At 35.3% G+C, this 23,816-nt stretch overlaps 2 protein-coding genes across 5 annotated transcripts; one reads left to right on the forward strand and one right to left on the reverse strand.

Moving 5' to 3' along the window:
• Positions 1 to 2,737: 2,737 nt before the first annotated feature.
• On the reverse strand, positions 2,738 to 23,055 carry Smr (nuclear receptor corepressor smrter). Of its 4 annotated transcripts, XM_040723244.2 has the most exons (15): positions 22,128 to 23,055; positions 18,141 to 18,561; positions 17,283 to 17,437; positions 14,543 to 14,813; positions 13,550 to 13,825; positions 13,371 to 13,480; positions 12,995 to 13,307; positions 12,381 to 12,892; positions 12,242 to 12,300; positions 7,795 to 8,097; positions 7,428 to 7,732; positions 7,114 to 7,348; positions 6,893 to 7,041; positions 5,584 to 6,827; positions 2,738 to 5,523 (listed from the first exon to the last, which is right to left on the reverse strand). In XM_040723244.2, the coding sequence occupies exons 1-15, from the start codon at positions 22,301 to 22,303 to the stop codon at positions 2,952 to 2,954; spliced, it is 7,101 nt and encodes a 2,366-aa protein (XP_040579178.1). In that variant the 5' UTR covers positions 22,304 to 23,055; the 3' UTR covers positions 2,738 to 2,951. The 4 variants fall into 4 exon arrangements, with proteins under 4 accessions (XP_040579178.1, XP_040579177.1, XP_071748855.1 ...); XM_040723243.2 differs by having other exon boundaries at positions 2,738 to 6,827; XM_071892754.1 differs by lacking the exon at positions 22,128 to 23,055 and adding an exon at positions 18,792 to 18,923 and having other exon boundaries at positions 2,738 to 6,827.
• On the forward strand, positions 10,551 to 12,270 carry LOC121127760 (uncharacterized). The gene is made up of 2 exons (XM_040723246.2): positions 10,551 to 10,777; positions 10,837 to 12,270. Exons 1-2 carry the CDS (start codon positions 10,763 to 10,765, stop codon positions 12,154 to 12,156), a joined length of 1,335 nt encoding a protein of 444 aa, XP_040579180.1. The 5' UTR covers positions 10,551 to 10,762; the 3' UTR covers positions 12,157 to 12,270.
• Positions 23,056 to 23,816: the final 761 nt, after the last annotated feature.

The following is a 23,816-nucleotide window of genomic DNA, read 5'->3' on the forward strand; positions in this document are numbered from 1 at the left end:
GTTATAATTGAAATGGTTACCCTTGCCTGATCATTTCTTCAGATTACCAATAAAACGACCAAAAACAGAGTCGTTTTCCATGGTTCTAGGAAGATTTGCCTTGAACGTGTTTGCTTTCATATCTTTCCGCCTGAGATAATAAAGAATACACTACTTATAATAGATCCATGCATGGGTCCCTTTTCTATAATATTTCAATATTAGATGTATTTAATTGATGAAAATATGCAATGAGTCTTTAAAAAATAGGGATTTAGCCCAATAAGTATTAAATCAAGTTTATGATAAACATTTTCATTTTGGTCCAAGTTATTTAAGACCATTTAAGGTAATGAAAACTGCTGGGTATAATTAATTATGGGGATAAATCCCCCTTTTTTTAAAATAATAATAACCCATTTTCATTGACAAAATTGATCTAATAATGAAATATTAAAGAAAGAATCCTAGAAATGGATCTATTAGAATTATAAGTAGTATTCAGTTCATTGTTAATTATATTAACCAAGGCGAAAACGTATTATAAGGCAAATCCTATTTACAGAGTTTTTGACATCTTGTAATATTATATATTGTTCTTGAACTATAATTACAAATACTCATTGTCATTGCATGCGCTTACGTAATACATTTATCACCTTTTATTAATGGTACAATAACGACATGATCTATTTTTGACCAAATTTTTACTGAGTACACTTGAAAATATGTGGAGTGTGTATGTTAATGAGTAATTTGTATCAAGAACACACCTTAGCCATACAATAAGGTTTATTAACCTTGTGTAATCCATGTGCCATTATTCCTGAATATAACTATGGTGTACACAAGTTAAGATGGAATCATTACAAAATATTTTCCGCCTACTACCGGCTATAACTAAATGAAGTGATACTAATAATCTCTTATATTTTGTAGCTCCTCCGTTTTAAATATTAAATATTTCATTTTTTTTCGAAAAACTTTTTGAATACTTGAAATTTTTTCCAAAAAATTTAACTTTTCAAATTGTTTTCCAAAAATTTAATTTTCTGAGTGCAGCTATGGATTTTTGAATTTTTTTTCTCAAAACAACCCCCCCCCAAAAAAAAAAAAAAAATATATATATACATCATATTGTGGACGCCCCTGCTCCCAATACCATATTAAATATATGTCCCGCTAACTCCTTCCCCTTAAAAGATGACATCTTAAATTATTTTAAAATATATTATTTAACATGATATATTTTTTTCTCGTTTCTTTGTAGAGAAAAAGACAGCAATAAAGAATATACATACACATGACGTGTGGGAGGGGAATCAATAAATGAGAGATCATGCAAAATAAATTTATTAACTTTTTTTTATTATTTTTTTCTTCTTGTAAATATTACATTGGAGATAGAGATAGATAGTCCATACACATAAAAAGCAAAAAACAATGAAGGATGTCTGATAGTAGAATTAGAGGCTCTTATTTTAAAGGGGAAAAAAAAAAATATTTAATTGAATGACAAAGAGCTCAGAGAAATAAAAGTTTATAATTAATTGAGTACAGGAAAGAGAGAAAAAGTAATTAAAACATAACGATGATGCCTAGAGTAGTAGAAAAGAAGTCAAGCATATTTTTATTTGTTTGTTTTAAAAGTCAGAAGTAGTATCACACATCAGAGTAATTAATAATTCAATTTATTTGTATACTCATTCTTTTCCTGTATTGAAGGTGTAGAGAACAAACAACATGTCATCTTCTTTGATTGCAGTAGGTAGTAGATACTACTAGCTAGTAGGTACTAGGTCATATTAATAATAAAATAGTAAAATATATATCTATATATATTGTATATAACGAACAACATCACAAATACTAGACATATATAATAATATATAGTAGATTACGTTCAAGGTAATAATTATATAGTAGTAGAGTACAGTGTAAGTGTATTATTTCATGTCTGTAAAATCTTTCTTTCTCGGCGCTTAGCAAAAAAAAAAAAAAAAAAAGGAAATAAGTACGAATAATTTTTTTAAACTTTGTTTTTTTTTTAAATTTTAAATATAAAGAGCTTCATCAGAGACCCCCAAAAGCAGCAGCTCTTCTTCTTACTCTTCTCTCTAAAACAACTACCTATTATTATATTATACATATTAAAAATGTTTCTTTTATGCAAATTGCAAATCAGAGAGGAGAAACAAACAACAGCCATCATTAAGGGAGAAAACAGAGAGAGAGAGAGAGAGAGAGAGAGAAACAACAGAAAGAAACATTCTATAATATAAAAAAAGATTGTATGTATGTAATATGTTGGAGTACGACAAAAAGGGAAATGTATTATATTATATAATATGTATGATTTATTAAAAAGAATGAGAAACTACCCGCAAATTCAATGGTTGGTTGGTTGGTTGTAATGTAAGCCGTTTATCGCAGAACTATAAGTGGTGACCCCCCCCCCCTTATTCTAATTCCCTCCCTCTCACCTCACCTCACCAAAACCAAATTTCATTCTTCTAATTAAAATGCATTATCCGAGTAATTACTCTAAAAGAACATTCAAACAATGCTTTGCAGAATTAATAGTAGTACTAATTTGGTACTAATAATATGAATGATGACCGTTCATGTGGAGAGGGACGAGACGAGACGGGAGTAGGAGATGGAGGAGAATGAGGAAGAGGAGAAGAAAGAAAAGCATCATTCGATTGATCTATGATAATAATAATAATAACCAATACAACAACAACAGCAACAACAATCGTAATTAATTAATTATATGTCAACGTCTAAATAATAATAATAATAATAGCAATAATAGTAATAATAAAGTGTGTGTGTGTGTGTGCATATTCATGTATCAATGTATGCGTGTACATAATATGTTTAAGAGGAGTCGTCGTCGTCGTATAAGAAGGAGATGTATCAACACTTTAAAGAAATTTAGCGGAAAGCGTCTTTCCGTTTGTCCGTCGTCATTCATCATCCGAAAGAGGTTCGTATCTAGGAGCAGAAGGGGGTTGTTGTTGTGGAGGTGGTTGTTGCTGTTCATTCAAGGGTGGTCTATTGAGTGGAGCAGGAGAGGCTGTTTTATGACTGGAAACAGAATCAGGACGAGCGGATTCATCGATAACCATTTCCCCTGAGCCTGGAGAGTCCGGCAAAAGCTCGCTGTCATCTCGAAGTCGTTTTCGAGGACTCTCAATCTCTTCATCGTGAGCACGTTTAGAAGACGCAGATACGGAGATGGAAGTAGTGCTCCCACTAGAGGAAGTAGATGAAGAAGCCATGTTGTTTTTAGCGTTGGGTAAGAGTTTGGACACTGGGGGAGCCATAGACATAGTCATGGCCATTGACATAGAGGAGGAAGAAAGAGTGGATGTATTTGCTATACCTCCTCCTCCTCCTCCACCACCCATTACTGAGGATGTAGTTGCAGGAGGATGTGAAAGGGGAAGGGGTGGGGGAGTTGACACAATCACTGAAGAGGAGGAACCGGATGAGGAATCATTCTTTTTCATCTCTTCCACTATTTTATTGTTCACATACTCCATTGTGAATATCCCTGGAGGAGGATGCGAAGGATGAGGAACCTTGGTGAGTGTAGATGATGATGATCCATCCCTACTACTTCCCATTCCCAAATCATGAGAAGCTTGTATCCGCCTCCGTGGATCCATGTATCGAGTTAGGTTTATTGACTGCTGTGGCTGATCCGACGGATTTGGGGGAGAAATGGGCTCTAGTCCAGGTCTTGAAGGAGGTTTATCTGGACGAAGAGGGAGTTGTTGTTGCTGTTGTTGTTGAATTACTCTTGTGATTTGTCTTTCATCGGATGCCATAGAGCCACCTCCAATGCGTGAGGGTGGAGTCTGACGGGATTGCTGTTGCTCGGAATTTCGTCTCCAATGATAGTCTTCCACAGCATTCTTTTTCATGTAATTTTCATGCTCTAGAGTAACCTGTGGCATTAGGGAAAGTCCAGAGCGAGAGCCTGGGCGAGAAGAGGAAGCCGTAGAGTCTTCTGGGCCATTGGCATTATTATCAGACTTAACACTAGGACTTCGAGAGGGAACCTTGTAGGGAGAGGGTTGTTGTTTATCCAGATCCAGATTATTTGAGTCCATAACAGCTGGGCTGCGACGATATTTACTCATGAGTTGCTGTTGGTTAAACTCCTGTTGCTGCTGCTGTTGTTGATGCTGCTGATGTATGATTGCATCAATGATTTTATGTGGCGTAATTGCGGATGAGGGAGAGGGTGCACTTTGAACATGTAACGATGAAGATGACTTTGAGGAGGAAGGACCACCCCCTTCTCTACCACTCACTCCAGAGGGGCTATTGTACTCATTTTGAATTAAACTTTTGTACAGATTCTGTTGCTTTTGACGTTCCTGCTCAGCTTGAACCATTCCAGATTTAGAAAATTCAGCGGAGGATGAAGCTGCAGCTACAACAGCCAGAGCTGCTTCTAATTGCTGAGTATTTGATGCTGAAGGGAGATAGCGATCAACAAATTTTTGCTGCTGCTGTTGCTGAGCAGCGGCTGCGGCTGCTGCAGCAACCATTCTAGTTTGTTGTTGATGAAGAGCTGCTACAGCCGCGGCAGTGACTGCAGACTTCCCACCACCATGATCTTTATGTTGTTGGTCCAGTAATTTAGGATCTGGAAGTTTGGGCTGTTTTACTGCAACGTCAACAAGAGAATTCAGAGGATTTTGATCATTGTAGATGGTACATACTCCCATGCGTGGGCCACCACTATTTGTCTTAGAAATGGTGACTTCAGGGTGCCCGCGATAATAGTCCATGTCTCGAGATGCACTCACAACTGGTTTCCCAGAGGTTATTCCCCCAACTAAATTTCCTCTACTCTGTATAACACGAGCTTGTTGAGATGAGGATGTGGATGAAGACGAGGGAGGAGGTGGTGGTGGCGTGGAGCGGGAAGGTGATTGCGAGGGACGAGGATGCATGGGAACATACTTTCCGTCAGGAGTCATATACATGGGATATCCAGGAGGATAACTTCCAGATGCAGCTGAAGCAACTATTGCAGATAATGCTCTATTTCTTTCAATTGCGGCACGATGATCATGCACTGGTCTAGAAATAGAGGGAGAACTATCATGGCGTCTTGAATGTGAGCCTTCATTTCTATAGTCAATCACAGATGAACTTCCCCTAGATGGATGATCTAGACCCGCTCTAGGATCTCCTCTAATTTCAACTGACCCTCGTGTAAGAGTTGCCAGTTCTGCTTTAGGATCACCTCTCACATCAGGTATCACACGATGATGATGATGATGAGACATATTGTAACGAGAGTCTCTGGGTCCTCCACTTCTTTCCACTGCAGCAGTTATTGTAGCTCTAGGGTCTGTCATTATCCGCTGTTGATCCACAACATTCCTAGATCTAGGACTAAGATCACGATTTTGATATCGAGGAGACGCCGAGCGAGGTTGTTCTCTTGAATCAGGTCTCCGTTGCATTTCTGTTGATCTTGCCATAGCAAAATCGTTCATTATCACGGCTCTGGAACTTAGTTGTGATTGAGGTTCATTATTTATTACAATTGAGGATGAAGAGCTTTGAGGATACCTGCTTCCGCCGACACTTGGATTTCCTCCGGGAGATATAGTCCTTCCTCCATAGTATTCAACTTTTCGATCATAAAGACGAGCATCCTTCTTATCATAGACGGGTGTTCCGTGCGTTATGGATCCACCAATGGTAGGTTTATCTTGAGGAGTGACTCTAAGAAGAGGTTCGTAACTTGCTCCCCTTGATGGATGATTGACTGGAGTTCCTTGGGTAATTGAGCCAGTTTGAATCATGAGAGGTTTCTCAACTTTTACATTAGGCTTTGCTTGAGGTACTACTCCTCCTTTATTAGTAGTACTACAACTACTACTCATCATAGAAGCTGGATTCGATTGACGTACACTGAATCTCAAATTAGATACTGGAGGAAGAGGGGGTGGAGGGCCTCTTGGAGATGCACGATTGATTATATGAGGAGAGGACATAGAACGATTCATTACTCCATCAGGTGGATACACTTGGGGAGGTGGTCTGGATCCAGGGCCAATATCCCTGTAAAGATCCGGCACTGTCACTGCTTTACTTCCAGAATGAGCAGGAGGCGGTGAAGCTCTATTTCCTTCGCTGTAAGAGGAAGTTGAAGAACGATGAATCACAACAGGTTCTCTGTACTGTAGAGAGGAGGAGGAGCTGGTCGTTGGACCTCCATTATTATTAATAGGACTAGGCTCCCTCCTTCTTGGCATACTCAAATCTAATGTCTCACAATCATTGTTGCTATTCATGGTAGGTAGCTGTGGTGGAGGAGGAGGAGGAGCCATGGAATTTCCTGTAAGCGTAGAGCTTTTTTGAAGGGGATTTAGTCCTATCCGGTCTCTAATATAATTGGTTTTATGAGGAGCAGGTCCTGAATTTTCTAAAATAGTATGAATTGTTGGATTGGCAATGCTTCCTCCTATGGAAGAGTTACTATGATGATGCTGTTGCTGGTTGTTGGAGAGTTGCCTCTCAATTACATTACTCATCAAGTCACGAACAGTCATCACTTCTCTTACAGGACCATTTTGAAGAGAGTTATCATTCAATGTTGGTTGTGGTGGCGGTGGCAATGATCGGTGATGGTGATGATGATGACTCGGTGGTGGTGGTGGTTGGAATTGCCGACAAGAATAGGATCGCGCCATATCTCTACTTCCTGGAACATTAGGTGGTACACCACCCTGTCCAGACAACAAGTAGGGTTGTTGCTGGCCTGAGTATATAGACCTTGGTGGATTGATTTCAACTTCGTCAGCACTCATCTGCAAAACAAGGTAAACGTTATTTGATGACCTACAAGACATAATATAGTCACAGCACAACTTACCGTAGTGGAACTATCATTGTCTTCCTCCTTGATTAATGTCTTAGCGGGAACAACAGGTGGAGGAGGAGGAAGGGTTGGTGCTGTTTCCCCTGACTCGGATTTAATGTGATTTTCAATGGATTTAACTTCGCTTTTGACTACTTGAATGTCTGTAATAAGAAAGTAATAGATAATAAGATATACTATATAATTTGTATATTCTCGTAAGATATGATGAATACCATTTTCTGTGGGTCGACTAGATGTTTCAGTCGAGGCTCCAGATGGTGTTGTAGTAGTAGTTGGAATTAAAGTGGATGTAGAGGCTGAAGATACGTGCATAACAACTGTTGAGGCTGAAGTAGAGGCTGTCGTATTTACGTTGTTGTAAGTTGTTTCCTCGTCACAAGAAGATGTGGATGAGCCAGACTCTTCATCTGTGGAAAGTACTGGGGGTTGATCGCCACTTTGATTAGCCTAATGTAAAAATAAGATTATTTTTAAATATAATTAATTATTTAAGTGTATCCATCAATCCGTGTATGGATAGTCTTACCCTTTTGAAATCTAAGACAATTTTATCCAAATTGAATTTTTTCCTGTTGTTATAGAAGAACTTTTTGCACTGATCTGGAGTTTTATCTCGAATTTTTTCAGCAACGTGAGTCCAGTTCCTTCCAAATTCTACAAGGCAGTTCTTCATTAATTCAACATCCTCATCACTCCATTTAGCATCTTCCTCATTTTTGACATTGATGTCCGTATTGCTTTGATTAGATATACCAGAAGAGGCTTGACTAATTTTACGAGTAAGTCGGGTAACACAGCCAGAGCAACATTTCTTAATTCCTTCCGGGAGTTCTAAAATATTTACATATTAATTTAACCGTGAGAATACAATCAATATATATATATATCCTTACGCATTTCAGCAATGATTGGTCCTTTGATTTCATCAGGAAGTTCAGCCCATTTAGAAGGGAGATGCCGAAATCTATTTTTAACTTTTAAGCCCCTTCCCTTCGTGGAAGTGCAAGTAGGGACTGGACAATGGCCATGTCTTTTACGAAGAGCAATACAATGACATTTATTGCATACTCTAGAATCCGAGCCTACATCTTCTTCTCGTAGACCCAATTGAATTGCATAACTTTTGCTATGAACGGGTCTTGAGGCTTCTACAGTTACTTTACACACTGCACATGGATGAGGGGGTCCAGATTTGACTAAAAAAATGAAGAGTGAGCTATATTAATTAAGTCAAACTATTCATTAAATTAAAATGTAGAGGTTCTTAAAGCTTATATATTTATAAAAGATTATGCTACTCCTGTGTAATCATCATTTTCTTATTCAAATATATATATATATATATATTACCTTCGGGGCGAAGGTATACATAAACTTAAATAAATGGAGAGAGAAAAAAAGAGACCAACAGCTTATGTAACTTATTTAATTTTATTCTGATCTAGTAGGAACTAACTAACCACTACCGCAAAGAAAGAAGATTCATCAAATCCCTTACTTTTTCATACATATGTTTATATTTCAATAAAAAAGATTAAACATTGTTTCATAGACAGAAATTATATATGTTTTACTTTTATTAAATGTGTTTATCTTCTTTATTTAATAAGATGAGGATTTCAATTTTTTTTTTAATTATTATTATTTTTATTTGGGGGGAGAAAAAAAACATACATGGATTTATTTTTTACATAAAATGAAAAAAATAAATAAATAAAAGTTGAAGAAACTATGCCTTAAATAAAAGAAGAAGGAGAAACTTAATTAAGAATGTTTAAAGACATAGTAAATTAACCATATATATGTACGTACGTATGTATAAATAAATATAGATCATCAAGACACACGTACAACCCTCAGGGAAAGAACAAAGTTTAATTCATTTTATGTTAATTTTTTTTAATACTTATGAATTTGTATATTGATATGTATACATACTAGTGTTGAGACCCGGTCGAGCACCGATTTTTTTTTTTTTTTTTTTTTTGGTTCGGTCTTTTTCGGTCTCAATTTATGGACCTATTTTCTTCTTCAGTCTCATATCTTATGAGAGATTAAATTTCTTTTTTTTCTAGATCAACAGTCATTGATTTGTTGAAAAAGATCTCATAAGTACACGATATATCCAATAGCTAAGGACTGAGATCATTCTTAATTCACTAAGACCAGAAAAAGTGGACTTCTATGTTCTCCTAGAGATAGGACCAAAGGAAGATATTCTAACTTGATCATCCATCTCAAGAGATGTTCGAATTAAAAATACCGTATTCCACGAGAGACGAAGGGATTAAAATTCATATGTTTAATCATCGTATTGCGTCATTGTACTTGAAAACAACACACATGATGTCATATTATTAACAATTTATCAGTAAAATCGGTCTAGACAGAATTTTTCCTTCGAACCAATCTAGACATAATTTTTCCATGAATCCAGACCGAGTTTTTTTTGTCGGACCCAATTAATTCGGTCCAACAAAAAATATAAGAGTCTCAGACTGATCTAGAATTTCCAGGCTGAACCCCAGCACAAAAATGTACATATATAAGACTGTCCCATTTTGGGGATAACATTTTGTTTTCCTCTCGTAGATGGACATTTCCTGCTTATTCTGGCAAAGTTTGAGGCCTTATTGGAAAAATACCTTCTCTTCTTGATTGTTGTTCAAAAAAATTTATGTTGACGCACCATATATATATATATATATATATATATATATACAGGGGGTGTCCTCAAGGGGTGGGGTGGAGAAGCTGAAGTCCTCCCCTAATTAAGGAATTTTTGATTTTTATTAGACTTTTGTTTCGTCATTCGGGAAATTAATATTTTAATTTTTTTTCCAAAACATATATTATTTGAAATTTTTTCCAAAAAAAAATAATTTTTTGTGAATAACTAACAGGATTTTTGAAAAATTTTGTAGGAAAATTACATTTTTAGCGAATAGCTATGGATTTTTTAAAAATTTCAATTTTTAAATATTTTTTTTAAATCCATAAACCAAGCTCTTTAAATATAATCCTGTGACGCCCATGATATATACATTAAAACAGTTTGAATAAGAAAAAATATGCATAGCCATAAATGTTTGTATGTATAATAAATACACGTTTTAGTAGCTTTGTCCTAATAATAGGAATATGATTACTTTCTTTGTTTCATACACATATTTATTTACGTAGCTCTTTTTTTCTTTAGAAATACATATATATATTGAGTTATTTAATCAAATATAGATATTATCGATATGTGTGTGTACATACATATATATAAGAAAAACATGAACAAATCATGTTTACATAATGTATTAAAAGTGTATACATTATTTGAAATGTTGAAACTTCTTCTATTTTAATAATAATATTAAAAAAAAAGAAGAGATTTTCTATCAAATTTTATCAATATGCGAGTATGTACTATGTATATATTCATAGATAGAAAGAACACAATAGCCATGAGCACAATATTTGATAGGAATATAAATGAGGGATTTAAGTAGTATATAAGGAGATGTACCTACTTAGATCTATCATATTATACATATATATTATATGATAGATCTATGTATATAATATTATATTAATTCATAAAAGAAAGAAAGAAAGAAGGGGGAAGAAGATCGAATTGCTGCTCTTTTTCTTTTCTTTTAGTAAAAGATTATATAATTTGAGGAAAAGAGAGTCCTATCAACATCATTTAAAGAATTTGCTCTGTTTGTTTTTTGCGGTTCTTTCTTTCATTTTTATCTCATTTCATACCATACCATATCATCCCATTACATTACATCCCATGAGAGCCCAAGAGCAGTAAGATTTAAAAAGCGGCAGGTTTAAAAGAAAGTATCCATATACATATATGATATGTACACCGTAGAGGTATATAAGTTATTATTAATCTGAATTTTAATTCATTTTATGATTCAATAATGGATCAGGAACATCCTCCTCCTCCTCCAACTCATTGTTGCCGTCAAGAGGAGGAACAGCAACAGCAGCAGCAACAAGAGCCTAGTCTGTCTTCTTCTAAATGGTTCGACATCATTATTTCCGCTGGAGGAAGGCCCTTTCCAGCAAACAAGACCATTCTCATACAAAATAGTGACTACTTCAAGTCTATTCTAAGTGCAGAATCCAACAGAGACTACCTGTCTCTTCCAAATATACCTCAAGACATATTTAGTATACTCCTATCAGGGATGTACTCGGGATCCTTGGCGCTCAACTCTGGAAATGCATATCAAGTTCTCTTTTACGCTCAGCTCTTGCAAATGACACCGGCCATTCTTCAATGCAAAAATTTCCTAGTCAATCATTCTTTTCAAAATATATTCCCTTGGGCTGCTGCTGCCGCCGCTGCTGCTAGTACACTCTATCCCAAACAATGGATCTTCCCACTTAATATGTTCCCTCCAACAACAGCAACTTCTCAACTCTCAGCTCCAACTCCTGCCCCTCCAACCATCCCTCTTCCCCAGTCCCTCCCACATCAAAAGTCCCTCTTAGTAACCTCCTCACCATCAGCATCTCAGTTGCAACCTTTTCCCAAGGATCCCCATCAGCCCTTTTCATTGCACAACGACAACATTGATGCCGCCGCTGCCTCCTCCTCATCTCCTTTTTTGATCAACTCTTACAATGAAAGTCAAAGCGAGCACTCAATCAAAAGCGAACCCAAGACACAAGAGACTCATCAAAACAAAGAGCCAGAACCATCATGCTCCACTTCTCCAAGTAATCAATGCCTCAGAGAAGAAAATCATCCTACCCTACTCGACCTAGCCGCATGTGATGGCCCCGTGTCCTTCCAAAGAGTTCCTAATCCTCACTCCTTCAAAAAACAAAGCAAGAATGAGACAAGCACCACCTCTCCTCCCAATGAAGGGGATAGTAGCTCAGACGATGAAGCCCATGCTCAAAAGGAAGGTAAACAGAAAAGCGATCAAGTCTATCAGTGCCTATTCTGTAACCATACCTTCAAATCCCAGTACTGCTATCAAAAACACAAACAAAGGCATCTTAATCCCTTCTCCTTGGACTTTCAAACGGGAGACTCCATCAAAAAGAAATCTCTTATTCTCAAAGACATTAACGTTCAGTTCTTTCCCTGTAAAATATGTGGTGCCAAATTCCCTTCCTACTACTTTGTCCATAAGCACAAAAAACTTTGGCATACTCAAGAGGAGGAGGAGGAAGCTGAGAATCGTTTCAGAAGGGCAAAACTTATCAAAGAGTACGACACTCAGTCTTCAAAATAATGGGAATTATACACATACATACTTAACACATTAAAATAATCAAAAACCGCTCAATAAAATGAAATTAATAAATGAATAAACTTACTTTGATTAGACTCTTCGTCATCCGATGTATCAATTGCTTCTTTCTTAAATTTCTTATCACTAAAGTTTAAAAATAAATAGGTATATGTAATTGAATGACGGATAAGTTTGAAGAAAAAAAAAACTAAATAACTACTCACCCTTCCTCCTCATTATAATCTTCGGATTTCATATTATTCTCGGACTTGAGAACAGGAGTACTTCTGTTGGAAATGTCATTATTTTCATTAGGCTCAAGTTTCTCTTGTTCACGATTTCTATGCCGAGTGACAACTCCATGAGCATTAGGACCGATGACTTCTGGTGCAGTGGGTTGAACTTTACGCCGACGACTTCCAGTTCTATTCTTTCGAATAATCTGTTTATAAGACTCTGTCTTTTTAGAAAGGTAATAATATTGAACTGCATCGGAGACGTTTTTTCGTTCCAAAGATTGAGCAATGACACCGAAGTTCTTAGGATGTTGAAGAAACCTTTCTTTAAAGGTCTGTTTTTCTTCTTCCGTCCATATATTCAGATATTTACGATCTTCGTATTCTTTAAGAGGATCAAGAATGAGTCCATTGTTATTAATGAATTTACGTCGACGTTCCTCTTGAGGTAGAAGTAAGGGAGGGATAACTGCATAAGAGTGCATTTTCTTATTTTCCAACTGCAAGACATAAATTATATAATGTATTAGCCATTAAGTTTGAATTATCATCATTATAAGAGAGGAAAATAATAAAAATAATGGAGAAGATAAGAGCAGCACCTCTTGCTCCTGAAGCCTTTCAATGACATTTTCTATATCTGCTTCGGATCTGACAGCTCCTCGGGTGCCAAGACGATGATCCCTTTCTTTGTCTTCCCTTTGTTTACGCAATTCAGGAAATATCTTTTCATATAAATCCCTGGCACGCTGTTCCTTTTCCCTTCTTTTCTTTGAGTTTTCTAATTTCTCAACTTTCTTTAGCCACTGGGTTGTTAACTTGGAGTAAGTTTCTGTCATGTGCCTTTCCCGAGACTCTCGTTCTTCGTTTCTTTTCTTAAAATACTCCACTAATTGTTTCTTAAAATGAGCATGGCTGAAAGTAATACAAAAGTGGTGTGAAGTTATAATACTACTAGGAATAACAAGTATCACTTACTTTCTTTTGTTTTCGTGGTAGGAAACAGTATCTGAGGGCTGATTGTATAATGGAAGTTCGTTATGAGGAGCAAGTTTATCCAACATGGCATGAGCATCTCGAGCTTTTTTCTGGAATGTACAAAAATTTACATACATCAAAATAAGAAAAAACAAAAAATTATGAAATCCCAATCTTACTCTATTCTCAGCATAGATGATTTGGGCTATACTCTGATTCTTCGGCTTTTCATCTTCTTCAATTGCATCTGTAGAGGGTCGATTGGCCGCGTCCTCTAATTCTTGTTGTTTCTTTTTTAGCTTTGCTATTTGAGACTCAGCCTTAGCTATTTCTCTATCCACTTTTGTTATTTTTTGAAGAAGATCGTCTTTAGTGGATCTCAATTCATCCCGCTCCGCCGAAGCTTCCGGTCCTGTAGGGGAAATCGCTTCTACCTGAGGATGGTATCCAGAGTCCTAGAAATAAGAAAGATAACTGTGTTATAATTTTGAATACAGGCGTGAACTTAGTTGCTAAGGGAATCGCATCATTTCAAATACAAAGATAGTTGATGATTGATGTGCTCAATAAAAGGAATGCCTACTCACTATGATAAATAATTAAGGGATATTGTAGTCGTTTCTCACCCAATGACATGATCGTAAGAGATGAGAAGGTGAAGAACAAGAGTTTATTTATGATATAAAATATGGAGCAACAAATCATTTTCATGTCTTTAGTTATCATCTTTCATCTGGATTTTACGATTTATTTTTTCGTCATGCATAACTTTTTCACAAAATGTTTTCAATTTGTTTACTTTTTGTGAACTATGAATACTTATAAATTGGCATTACGCCACATTTTTTTTTTTTTTTAAGACAAGAAACAATTTAAAATAAACTTTAAAATGGAAGAGTATTATAATATCTATTATTAAAAAGAACACACACAAGGAGAATGTATATTTATAAAATAGCCCAAGCTCTTCTGTATGTAGGTAATAATTTGAGATAAACATATAAAAGATAAACTATTAGTACATGTATGTATCTTTTATTTATTTATTTTTTTCAGTTTGCGTGTGTAAATACTGGAAAAAATTTCTAGGTGTGGGGGATACATCTTTTTTAAGCCAAAAATTGAAATTTAAGGTCATTGAAATAGAGTATAGTAGAGTGTTTCTTTCTTACTTTATTTGGTTCACGAGTGTCAATTCTAAGGGGTGTTGAAAGAGAGGGAGCCGGAGATGAGGATATCTGATTAGGATGACCCAAGTCCATGCGGGGTCTCTTGGGAGGAATTTCCATGCCATGGGATGCTGAGAGGGAACTCGGTGATTGTGAATGGATCGAGGATAGATGAATTCCAGCAGGCAAGGAGGACGGCGGAGCCGGTTGAGATCGATGTGCTGATGCAGCCGCTACTGCTACAGCCTGAACATCTCTCATATAATTATCATTACTGGAAAGTAAAAGAAATAAAATGAATTAGAATTATGTTTGTTGGAAACTAAACAAAAAAATATGACAATGTTCCTATGTGCATTTATCAAATAAATAGGGATTTATGGAAATTTTGTTTCCAACATAATTCCATGGAAATTGGACAATTGGGAAAAATATTAAAAATCATAATATCAATAAAAATATATATGTTTTATAGATTTTTTAGTTAACTAAATAGAAAAGAGGAAAAATAATCTCACGAGATATTTATCAAAATTTCTTACGTCCTATACTTTATGACGTATAGGACGTGAATAATAATTTTATTTCATTCAATGAATTACATTTATAGCCCGTCAACACAAAAGCAAGATAGAACGATTTTTCTAAAAATTGAGTACGGATTACATTTCGAGGGCCACATCATGTTAGCTTAAAAATTATAAGCATACGTGTTAGGATATATTTGTCATCTTTGAAGAATAATATTTTATGTTGATACTTATAAACAAAGACTCTTGAAATGATTTTCTCAGATACATTTTATTGGAAAACACAATTATTCATGGTGAAAGATTGGATTTTCCACGCTTAATTATGTAAAATAAATATTTTAGTTATGAAAATTTGGCTCTAACCCCAATATTTGTATTCTTTGTATTTTCCTTAATTTATATTTTCAAATTATTCATATTAACTCTTTTGGTTGGGCGCAAATTCCATTTAAAGTAGCCAAAATTGATCCTCACAATAACAAAATGAGAAATTGATAGATTTATTTTTTTAAGGGGTCATTTGGCGCCAATATAAGTCTTTTAAATCAAATAATATCAAAATAATTGCGTATCTTAAATTATCCATTAAATATAATTAATATGAAACTATTTCGTCGACGTACCCTTATAATAAATATGTATATATATTCTATATCCATAAGATATTGGTCCTGTTATGAATACAGTGCACCAGCAAGTACATCTAGTATTTTAAAGGCGCTCAGACTATATAAAGTTTGAGAACCCCTTGAGTAGAGTGTATGTATGTATTTTATACATTTTTGATTATGAGTCGGGAATCAAAAATAAGTACTGATTATTAATAATAAAAAAGTTATGTAACGTGTTTCTATAATACTGACCGACAACAGTTATTACTTTTTTTGAATAAAAATAGAAAGGAGATGGGAGGACTCTTCAAGACCAAATCTTAAAAATAAAAATAAAAGAAAAAAACAACTTAGTATCCCCCTAAGACGAAAAATAACATAAAAGTCCTTTTTCATGTTGTAAGTATATTGTAAAATGTAAAAGGTACATATTTGTATGTTATTTACATATAATCCAGGCGTGGATTTAAGCACTCTATTGCGTTTTAAGCGTATATGCGAGGAAATATACCTTATTGGTCCTAGTGTCATCGGAGTCAGACCCCAGGGACCAAGAATGGTACAAATAGTAACATCTGATAGCTAACCTCCTCTATACTAACATTTCTGAAGGATAGATCTTAGCAGTGTTGTGTCAGTCTTTATGTATTCGGTTCAGTCCAGTTAGGACCTTAGTACTAGAACTGATTTAAAAAAAGAGGAAATAAAGCTGCGTCACGTCATCAAGGATTGACTTTATTAGTTCTTAGTAATGAATGATATGTGGGACTGAGCTGGACGAGCTCAGTGCTGCATATCAGTTCTAAAAGAGATCGAACATCTATAGAACCGGTCCCAAGACTGGGCTAGACCTAACAAATAATAAGTACCAACACAACACTAAGTCACAATTGAATCCGTTAATAATACAAAATCAACATCACTCTCATCTCAAAAGTCAACCAATAAATGTGGCATCATTTGAAAGCGCTTTTTAATAAAGTATGCATAAGCCTTGTAGATCTTACTTAGGGTTGCCAAGAAACAACCAATTTTCGTAGGCAGGTAATTTTTCCGCCTTTTTTTTTTTAACGCACTGTATTTCTATGACGAATACAACTAGAGTATAAAACCCCTACTCAACTTTTTGTTCTATAAGAGTTCTTCATCATTTTTAGAATGCCATCATGATTGTATATATTTAAAAATGATATTCAAAAGTTGTGTGCATCAAGACTACTACACTACATACATTCTGAGCATTGCACGAATCAAAGAGAAAAATGCATTAAGCTCCTGAGTGAAACCAAAAGGGAAAAAGAAAAGATATATAATTTGAAAAAGTATAGTAAGAACATTATATTTATTAAGGGAAGAAATGAGTCACAAGAAGAGGAGAGGGGGGAAGAAGAAGAAGAAGAAAAAAAAAGTAAAAAGATCCCATACAAAGGTCAAAACGTAGATATACACACATAAAGGCAGTTCTCAACTCGATATGTGGGCTATTAATCAAAGGATATTAAAAATCCTACATTTTACATACTATTTAAGAATCACAACTATTATTTAAAGATACATCCCTCCGTAGAGTCTATATTATTATTTAAAAAACAATCTTACTGATATAATGAAGATGCTTGTGAGTTTGGATACGTTGGTCGTAGAGTCATTCGAGGAGCTGGATGATTCGAATGGCGACTATCTGAATGAGCTTGCTGTTGGGCGGCCGCTGCAGCTGCAGCAACTGTTACTGGGATTTCAATACGATCACCACCCTAAAGAGAGATGTATAGAGATTAATGTAGATTCGCAATGATTTGATTAATTATAATATATTATTATTTGACATTGAAAGAGACTACAAGGAATCACTGTGTGTAATTCATAAAACAACTCATTGACTGTGGGATTGTCTAACAGGAATTAGCAATTATTTTCTTGTTTAGTTTTGCAGGAGTTGAAGCATTTCTATGGTTTCAATAAAAAACATATATACATCTGTTATATTTATAGCCTTGTTTACAGCAAAGGAGAAAGACACGACCATGTGATTAGACATATATATATCATGTATGTAAGTAAAATTTATATACATATTATAAAATACGACTTTTTCAAATAAGAAAGAGGAAAAAATATAATATGACTTGAGGCATAAAACATCGTCAGAGTCAAGACTACGTGATTTCATTTTTCTTCTTACCAAATATGTATATATTTATATATACATATAAGATATATAAAACAAGAAATGCAATGAAGTCGAATATTATATTATATTATAAAGAAATGAGTTTCTCCTGATTTCCTCCTTCCTTGGTGTGGTGTGGTGGTATCACCGTTCTTTCTTTTTAAAAGCTTTGCATCACATCACCAAGGACATTAGATATTATGTTATGTATCCCACACAATAATTGTATGTAATAACAAGCTTTCATTGATCATGAATCCACCATCGTATTATGAGTTATTACCTACCTGACTTTGAATATAAACAGTGGCAGATTCGTAGGGTGATCCCCCACCACCAACCGAATGAGGTGGAGGATGCCTAGTAGAGGAAGAAGGACCCGCAGGTGATGGGGAATACTGAACGTATCGCATAGAAGCAGGGTGATCTGGAGCACCCCCGCCACTTGGAGGCGGTCGCGAAGAGCCTGGGAATCCAGAGACTAATTGGGGGGGATATGGAGAATTGACGGCAGAGGAGGAGTTGCGTGATGAGACGACAGAAGGGGAGTTTGATGATCGACAGTAATTGTTGCTTCCTCCTCCTCCAGGATTAGAGGAGACGTTAATGTTATTATTGTTATTACTGGATGAACGGCCTTTGAGATGATCATTTCCTGGTCCTGAGGAAGACGAGGAGGATGGGAGATAGGGGGCTCCAAGGGGTTGTCTGTAAGAGAATAAGAGAGCATAGAGTAGTGAGATGTAAAATAAGGGGTTCAAATTCGATTTTGAATTACGAAAAGGGAATCAAGGGTAGGATGAGGATTAGAGTAAGGAGTTTGTATTCGTTTTTAAATTATGGGAAGGGAAATCAGAGTAGAGTGGTGAGATATATGAGGATTAATAAGGAGTTCAAATTCGATTTTGAATTCATTATATGAAAAGGGCATAGCATACAAAGTATGACTCCTGATATGACATATTATTATTATTATTATTTATAATATAGATAGGAGTAAAAAAACAACAAGAACTACAGCACAACACATATTTTTCTTCTTCTCATAACAATAATAATAAGAAGAAGAATAATAATAATAATCGTAGCATGTAGAGTTGATAAAAAAAAAAAGAGGGGATCGTCTAACGTCTCCCTACGTCTTTTCTCTCTTTTTTAATAAATGAATGTAGATTCTACGTGGTTCTTCATATTCTATGATGTGATGTTATATAAATAAATACATACATACATAAAATATCATTAGGGATGTGAAAATTGTCGACATCTTTGCGAATATACTTTTTTCTTTTGAATAGGTTAGATATATTTGCTTGACTTATAAATCCTCTGATTAATTATCAATCAACTCTTATTGGAAGTATTTCAAGGCATTAGCGCGAGCAAAGAGCAGCAGAAATCCCAATGATTTCCAAAATTGTGCCACATCCCTATTGATTACATCTTCTGACTCTATCTATTCATTCTATGACAAACGCCTGTATGTCAAATTATAAAACAGCACACACATCCGTCATTCAAAGGGGGGTGATAAATAAATAGTTGATTCTCTCCTTCTTTAAAAGATCCTCATTATATTAGTGTACACAACAGCATTGCTATATGTACATACTCCTAGAATAGGTCCCCAGAATTGCAGTATAAAAAAAAGAAGAAGAAAACATAAGAATTTCGTAGGGACCGTCTAACGTCCCTCCTCCTCTCCTCTTACTTAGTACTGAAGTAGTTGTAGTAGTACATACTACAACTGAATGTTACATAAAAAAATATAAAATTATTATAAATAAAAAGTTGGGAATGGAAAAAAAATATTTTAGAAAATCAATTTCTAGCTTAAGGAATTTGAATTCATTGATGACGATGGATAGGCAACGACTACGACTCAGATGGATCTGAGAAGCTAATATGTACATGTACCATGTGTGTGTGTGTCCCCTTCCTAAGAGAATCCATATTGCAAAAACATATATAAATACAGTTCATTGGTACATGACGACTACATAATATAAAACTATGTACTTAGCTATGTGTACATAAATTATTATTATTATGATATCAATGTGTTATGTATATCATTTTAGTAGAAAAAGTTGCAGGCTTCGACGAAACATGCGCTTGCGGTACCAGCCGCGAAAGAGTAAAAAAAGAAAGAAAAGGGGACCGTCTCTCATCTCTTTTGAACAATTTTTTTTCTTTTTTAGTACATAGTATAGTAGAAATAATTTTATTATTATTTCGGGGGATGATGGATACTTTTTTTTTATTTTATTTTTTGAGAAAAAGAGAGAGAGAAATAGTATAAGTCTGTATAAGTAATACATAGATATAATAAAAAAAATGTCTGTGTACACAGAGTGGGTCAAAGCTTAAAAAAAATAAAATTATATATATTATGGGCCAAAAATGGTTGTTCGTTACTAACGAACAAAAATACTATGTACTCTTTCTTCATAGATGAGAACTCTGAACTTGATGAAAATATGTTACACTAGGATTCATTTGTAACTCTGCCTTTTTTTTGAGGGATGATTTTATACTTATTCAAAATATGGAACCTGGGATTTCATGCTTGAATGATTGTTATTTATATCATTTCATAAATTTACTCAAGTATCAAAGGCCTAAAACAGCAATAAATCACACCCATTTATTCAAAAAAAGAGTAACACGCGTCAGAGTTTCATTTTGATCTATTTGAGTATTTTATAATATATGATATCAAAGAAATGCAAACTACTTTAGAGGGCTAATATGCGCCATAGAGTAAATCTATTTATATACATACCGCGTTTTTCTTGAGAAAATATTGACTAACAGATAATATTAGGACGACGCAACTCAATCTAGAGCCGCCCCTCATAATACGTCTATAAAGGAGTGTTTTTGATCTGTTATAATCCATGGTAATGTAATATCAACGTATTTTATCTGAAGGAGAATCGATAATCGATTTATATATATATCTCGACTACATTAATTCAGCATTGATAATCAGGGAAAAAATAAAATGTTTCAAATTCTATAATATATGCTTTGAATATCATATTCATTTTATTCAGTTATTTTAGAAACTTTGGGAGTCTGCATATTTAAGTTCATTTTAAGTACTTGTACTTGCAACAACGTTGAACAGCTGTATTTTTCTATATTTAAATACATCAGGGGTCATAGTAAACGAGTAAATTGTTGTTAGAAATAAATCAATAATAATAATTAAATTGATATGACGGTAGAGCTCATAAATTGTAGTACTTTTCAAAAATTCCTTTTTAAACAGGGTACATCAATGAGAATGAGAGCCCCTCCCCATGATTGAAAGACATTTTTAAGTGGTTTTGTTTACTTCAGACATTGATCCCATGATTATTTTCTACTTCGCTACAGAGTTTAAAAAACACGGAGGATGAATTTTTATTTTGTATTTTTATAAAGGTACATGGATAGACTTGAATTCTAGGCTCTTTTAAATGGCTATTTTCGTGGCAGAGAGTTACTGAGTTGGAAAGTTAGGCGGATATCAAGGGGATCCCTGAATTCCACACTCTTTATTTCAAAAATCCCATATAGCAACCCATGGACCAGTAAAGACTGGGGTCATGTTAAATAGGTTTTTAATCAATCAAGTAGGGGGTATATTTTTGGGTGGGCTGTGCTTTGTCAGATAGTAACTGGATTTAAGGAGTGAAACCGTTTACTTCAAAATCCAAGGAATGTATAGATGGCAAACAATGGACTAGCTAAGACTTAGGCCAAGTGTGATGATAGGTTTTTACTCAATAAAATGGGGGCAAGTTATTGGATGTCTATACTTTGTCGGATAGTGACTGGATTTTAGAAGTGAATCCTTGAATTCCATTGGATTTACTTCAAAATCCAATGGAATATATATGGGGCAAACCATGGATCAGCCGAGACTTAGGACCAAGTTAGATAAATGATTGTACTCTATAAATAAATGGGAGGCACGTTTTTGGGTGGGCTATGCTTTGTCAGATAGTGACAGGATTTAGAAGTGTTAGGTCTAGGCAACTCAATGCGAGACTTTCGAGATTCTTAGTCAAATAAAAAGTGCGTCCTCCGTGAAATTCGACGGTGTTCAGGATTCATGCAGTGATTATCGGTTCTTAAGGGATGCGCAATGCCACGGATTAGTCAAACGACTCTAAAGAGGCACGAACTCGGACCCTCAACTACTAAGGCTGAGTAGTTGTATATCAAAGATAGACTCTACGCCGTGATGAAGGAAGGCTGTATGGGATGTTGGATATGCTTACCTCGGATGACTGAGTCGTCCATAGAGTGATGGATGCGGCGAGGGTCCACCGCTACCCGTAGCAACGGCACTATTGGGGCCAGCACTGTTGGGAGGACCCAGTGAGGGTGACCCCCCTCCACCGCTCCCACTCCCACCGCCACCACCTCGGATATCCATGGATCGAACCGTGGACATGTCTCGCTCTGGGTATAACACTTTTCCTCCTCTTCAAGCAGCATTGAAGGCCTCCAGACAATTTCTCATCGCGAAATCAAGAGCAGAGAACTCCCACAGCAAAGAACCACAAACTCAACTAGAACCACCACAACAACAACAACAACTACAACACAGTCACGACCAGAAGATAGATTCCTTTCCCATCCACGGATATGATCACTTTTTACATATATATATTATTATTATAGAATCGATAACAAATTGGATTTCAGAGTCTTGCTCTTCTTCTAGGAATACCACTAAACAGTAATGGAAGTCTAATAGTGAGTAATTCACCTAGGAACCAACCAAGATAGTCAGAGACAGTTGATCCGTAGTGGATTTTATTTCTATTTTTTTTCGTTAAAAAGGAAACCCTCTCTTCTTAGTTATTCTACTAGTAATTTTTATTTATTTATTTCTTCTTCTTCTTTTACTTTTTACTTCTTCAACTAACTTCAACCTTCTTCTTTTTCCTTTTTCCTTCTTCTCTCTCTCTCTCTCTCTCTCTCTCTCTTTTCTTCCAACTATCCATGTATATACAGTATAAATAATAACCAAGTATGTATGTACGTGTAGTAGACGTTTCTCCTTAAAAAAAGCTGTTTTTTCATCCTCCTCCTTCTCTCCCTTACAATCCCCGCACGCCCTCATTCCTTCCTTTCTCACTCACCAAGCGCTCTTGCATTGATATATATATTATATAAATATAAAGCTGTCGAGTGCGCCTCCTACCAAAAAGAATAATAATCATAATACAATAGTGATAGCAAACGACTCACAAGCCCATACTTCTAATAGAGTCATAAAAGATGACCTTTTCTCTCAGAGCATCACTATTCTCCTTCTCTTTTATATAATAACTACATATCGTTCCTTCCCTTCTTTGTATACATGAGCTCGTCCATAGTGGCGCCCCGCAGTTCTTCTCTATTAAAACAGGTTCCGGGAATAGTCCAAAGTAAAAAAAAAAGGATGAATTCAACATTTTCTAAGGTTGCATAGACGGTCCCTCTCTCTTTTCCTCTCTCGCTCACTCGCTCGATCATGATGACGACGGCGGTCGTAGAAGAAGAATAAAAAAGGGGACCGTATCACGTCCTTATGAACGACAAGCCTTTTTTGCAAAATACATATTTATACATATATATATTTTTTTTTTTTTTGAGGAATGAGCCATATTAAACTACATATTTATGCCATGGTCTATGCCTTCTTGTAAAAAATAAATAATAGAACAATAAATTAGAAACACACTCACCCTGCAATACATGAACAATGGATACCCCCATACCTACCATGCTTATAGAAATTGCAAAACATATACTATTTTTCATTTATACATAGCAAGGACTAAAAAAGTCCTCATTCCTCACGTATGGAGGAAGAAAAAACAAAACGAATCCGTCTCCCCTAAATAGTACATAATGTAAATATTGCAACTTATGTGGGCTAACAGGATACCATATCATTATGTATTATTTATAATAAT

The sequence above is a fragment of the Lepeophtheirus salmonis genome, chromosome 13 (assembly GCF_016086655.4).
Source record: "Lepeophtheirus salmonis chromosome 13, UVic_Lsal_1.4, whole genome shotgun sequence".
NCBI lineage: Eukaryota > Metazoa > Arthropoda > Copepoda > Siphonostomatoida > Caligidae > Lepeophtheirus > Lepeophtheirus salmonis.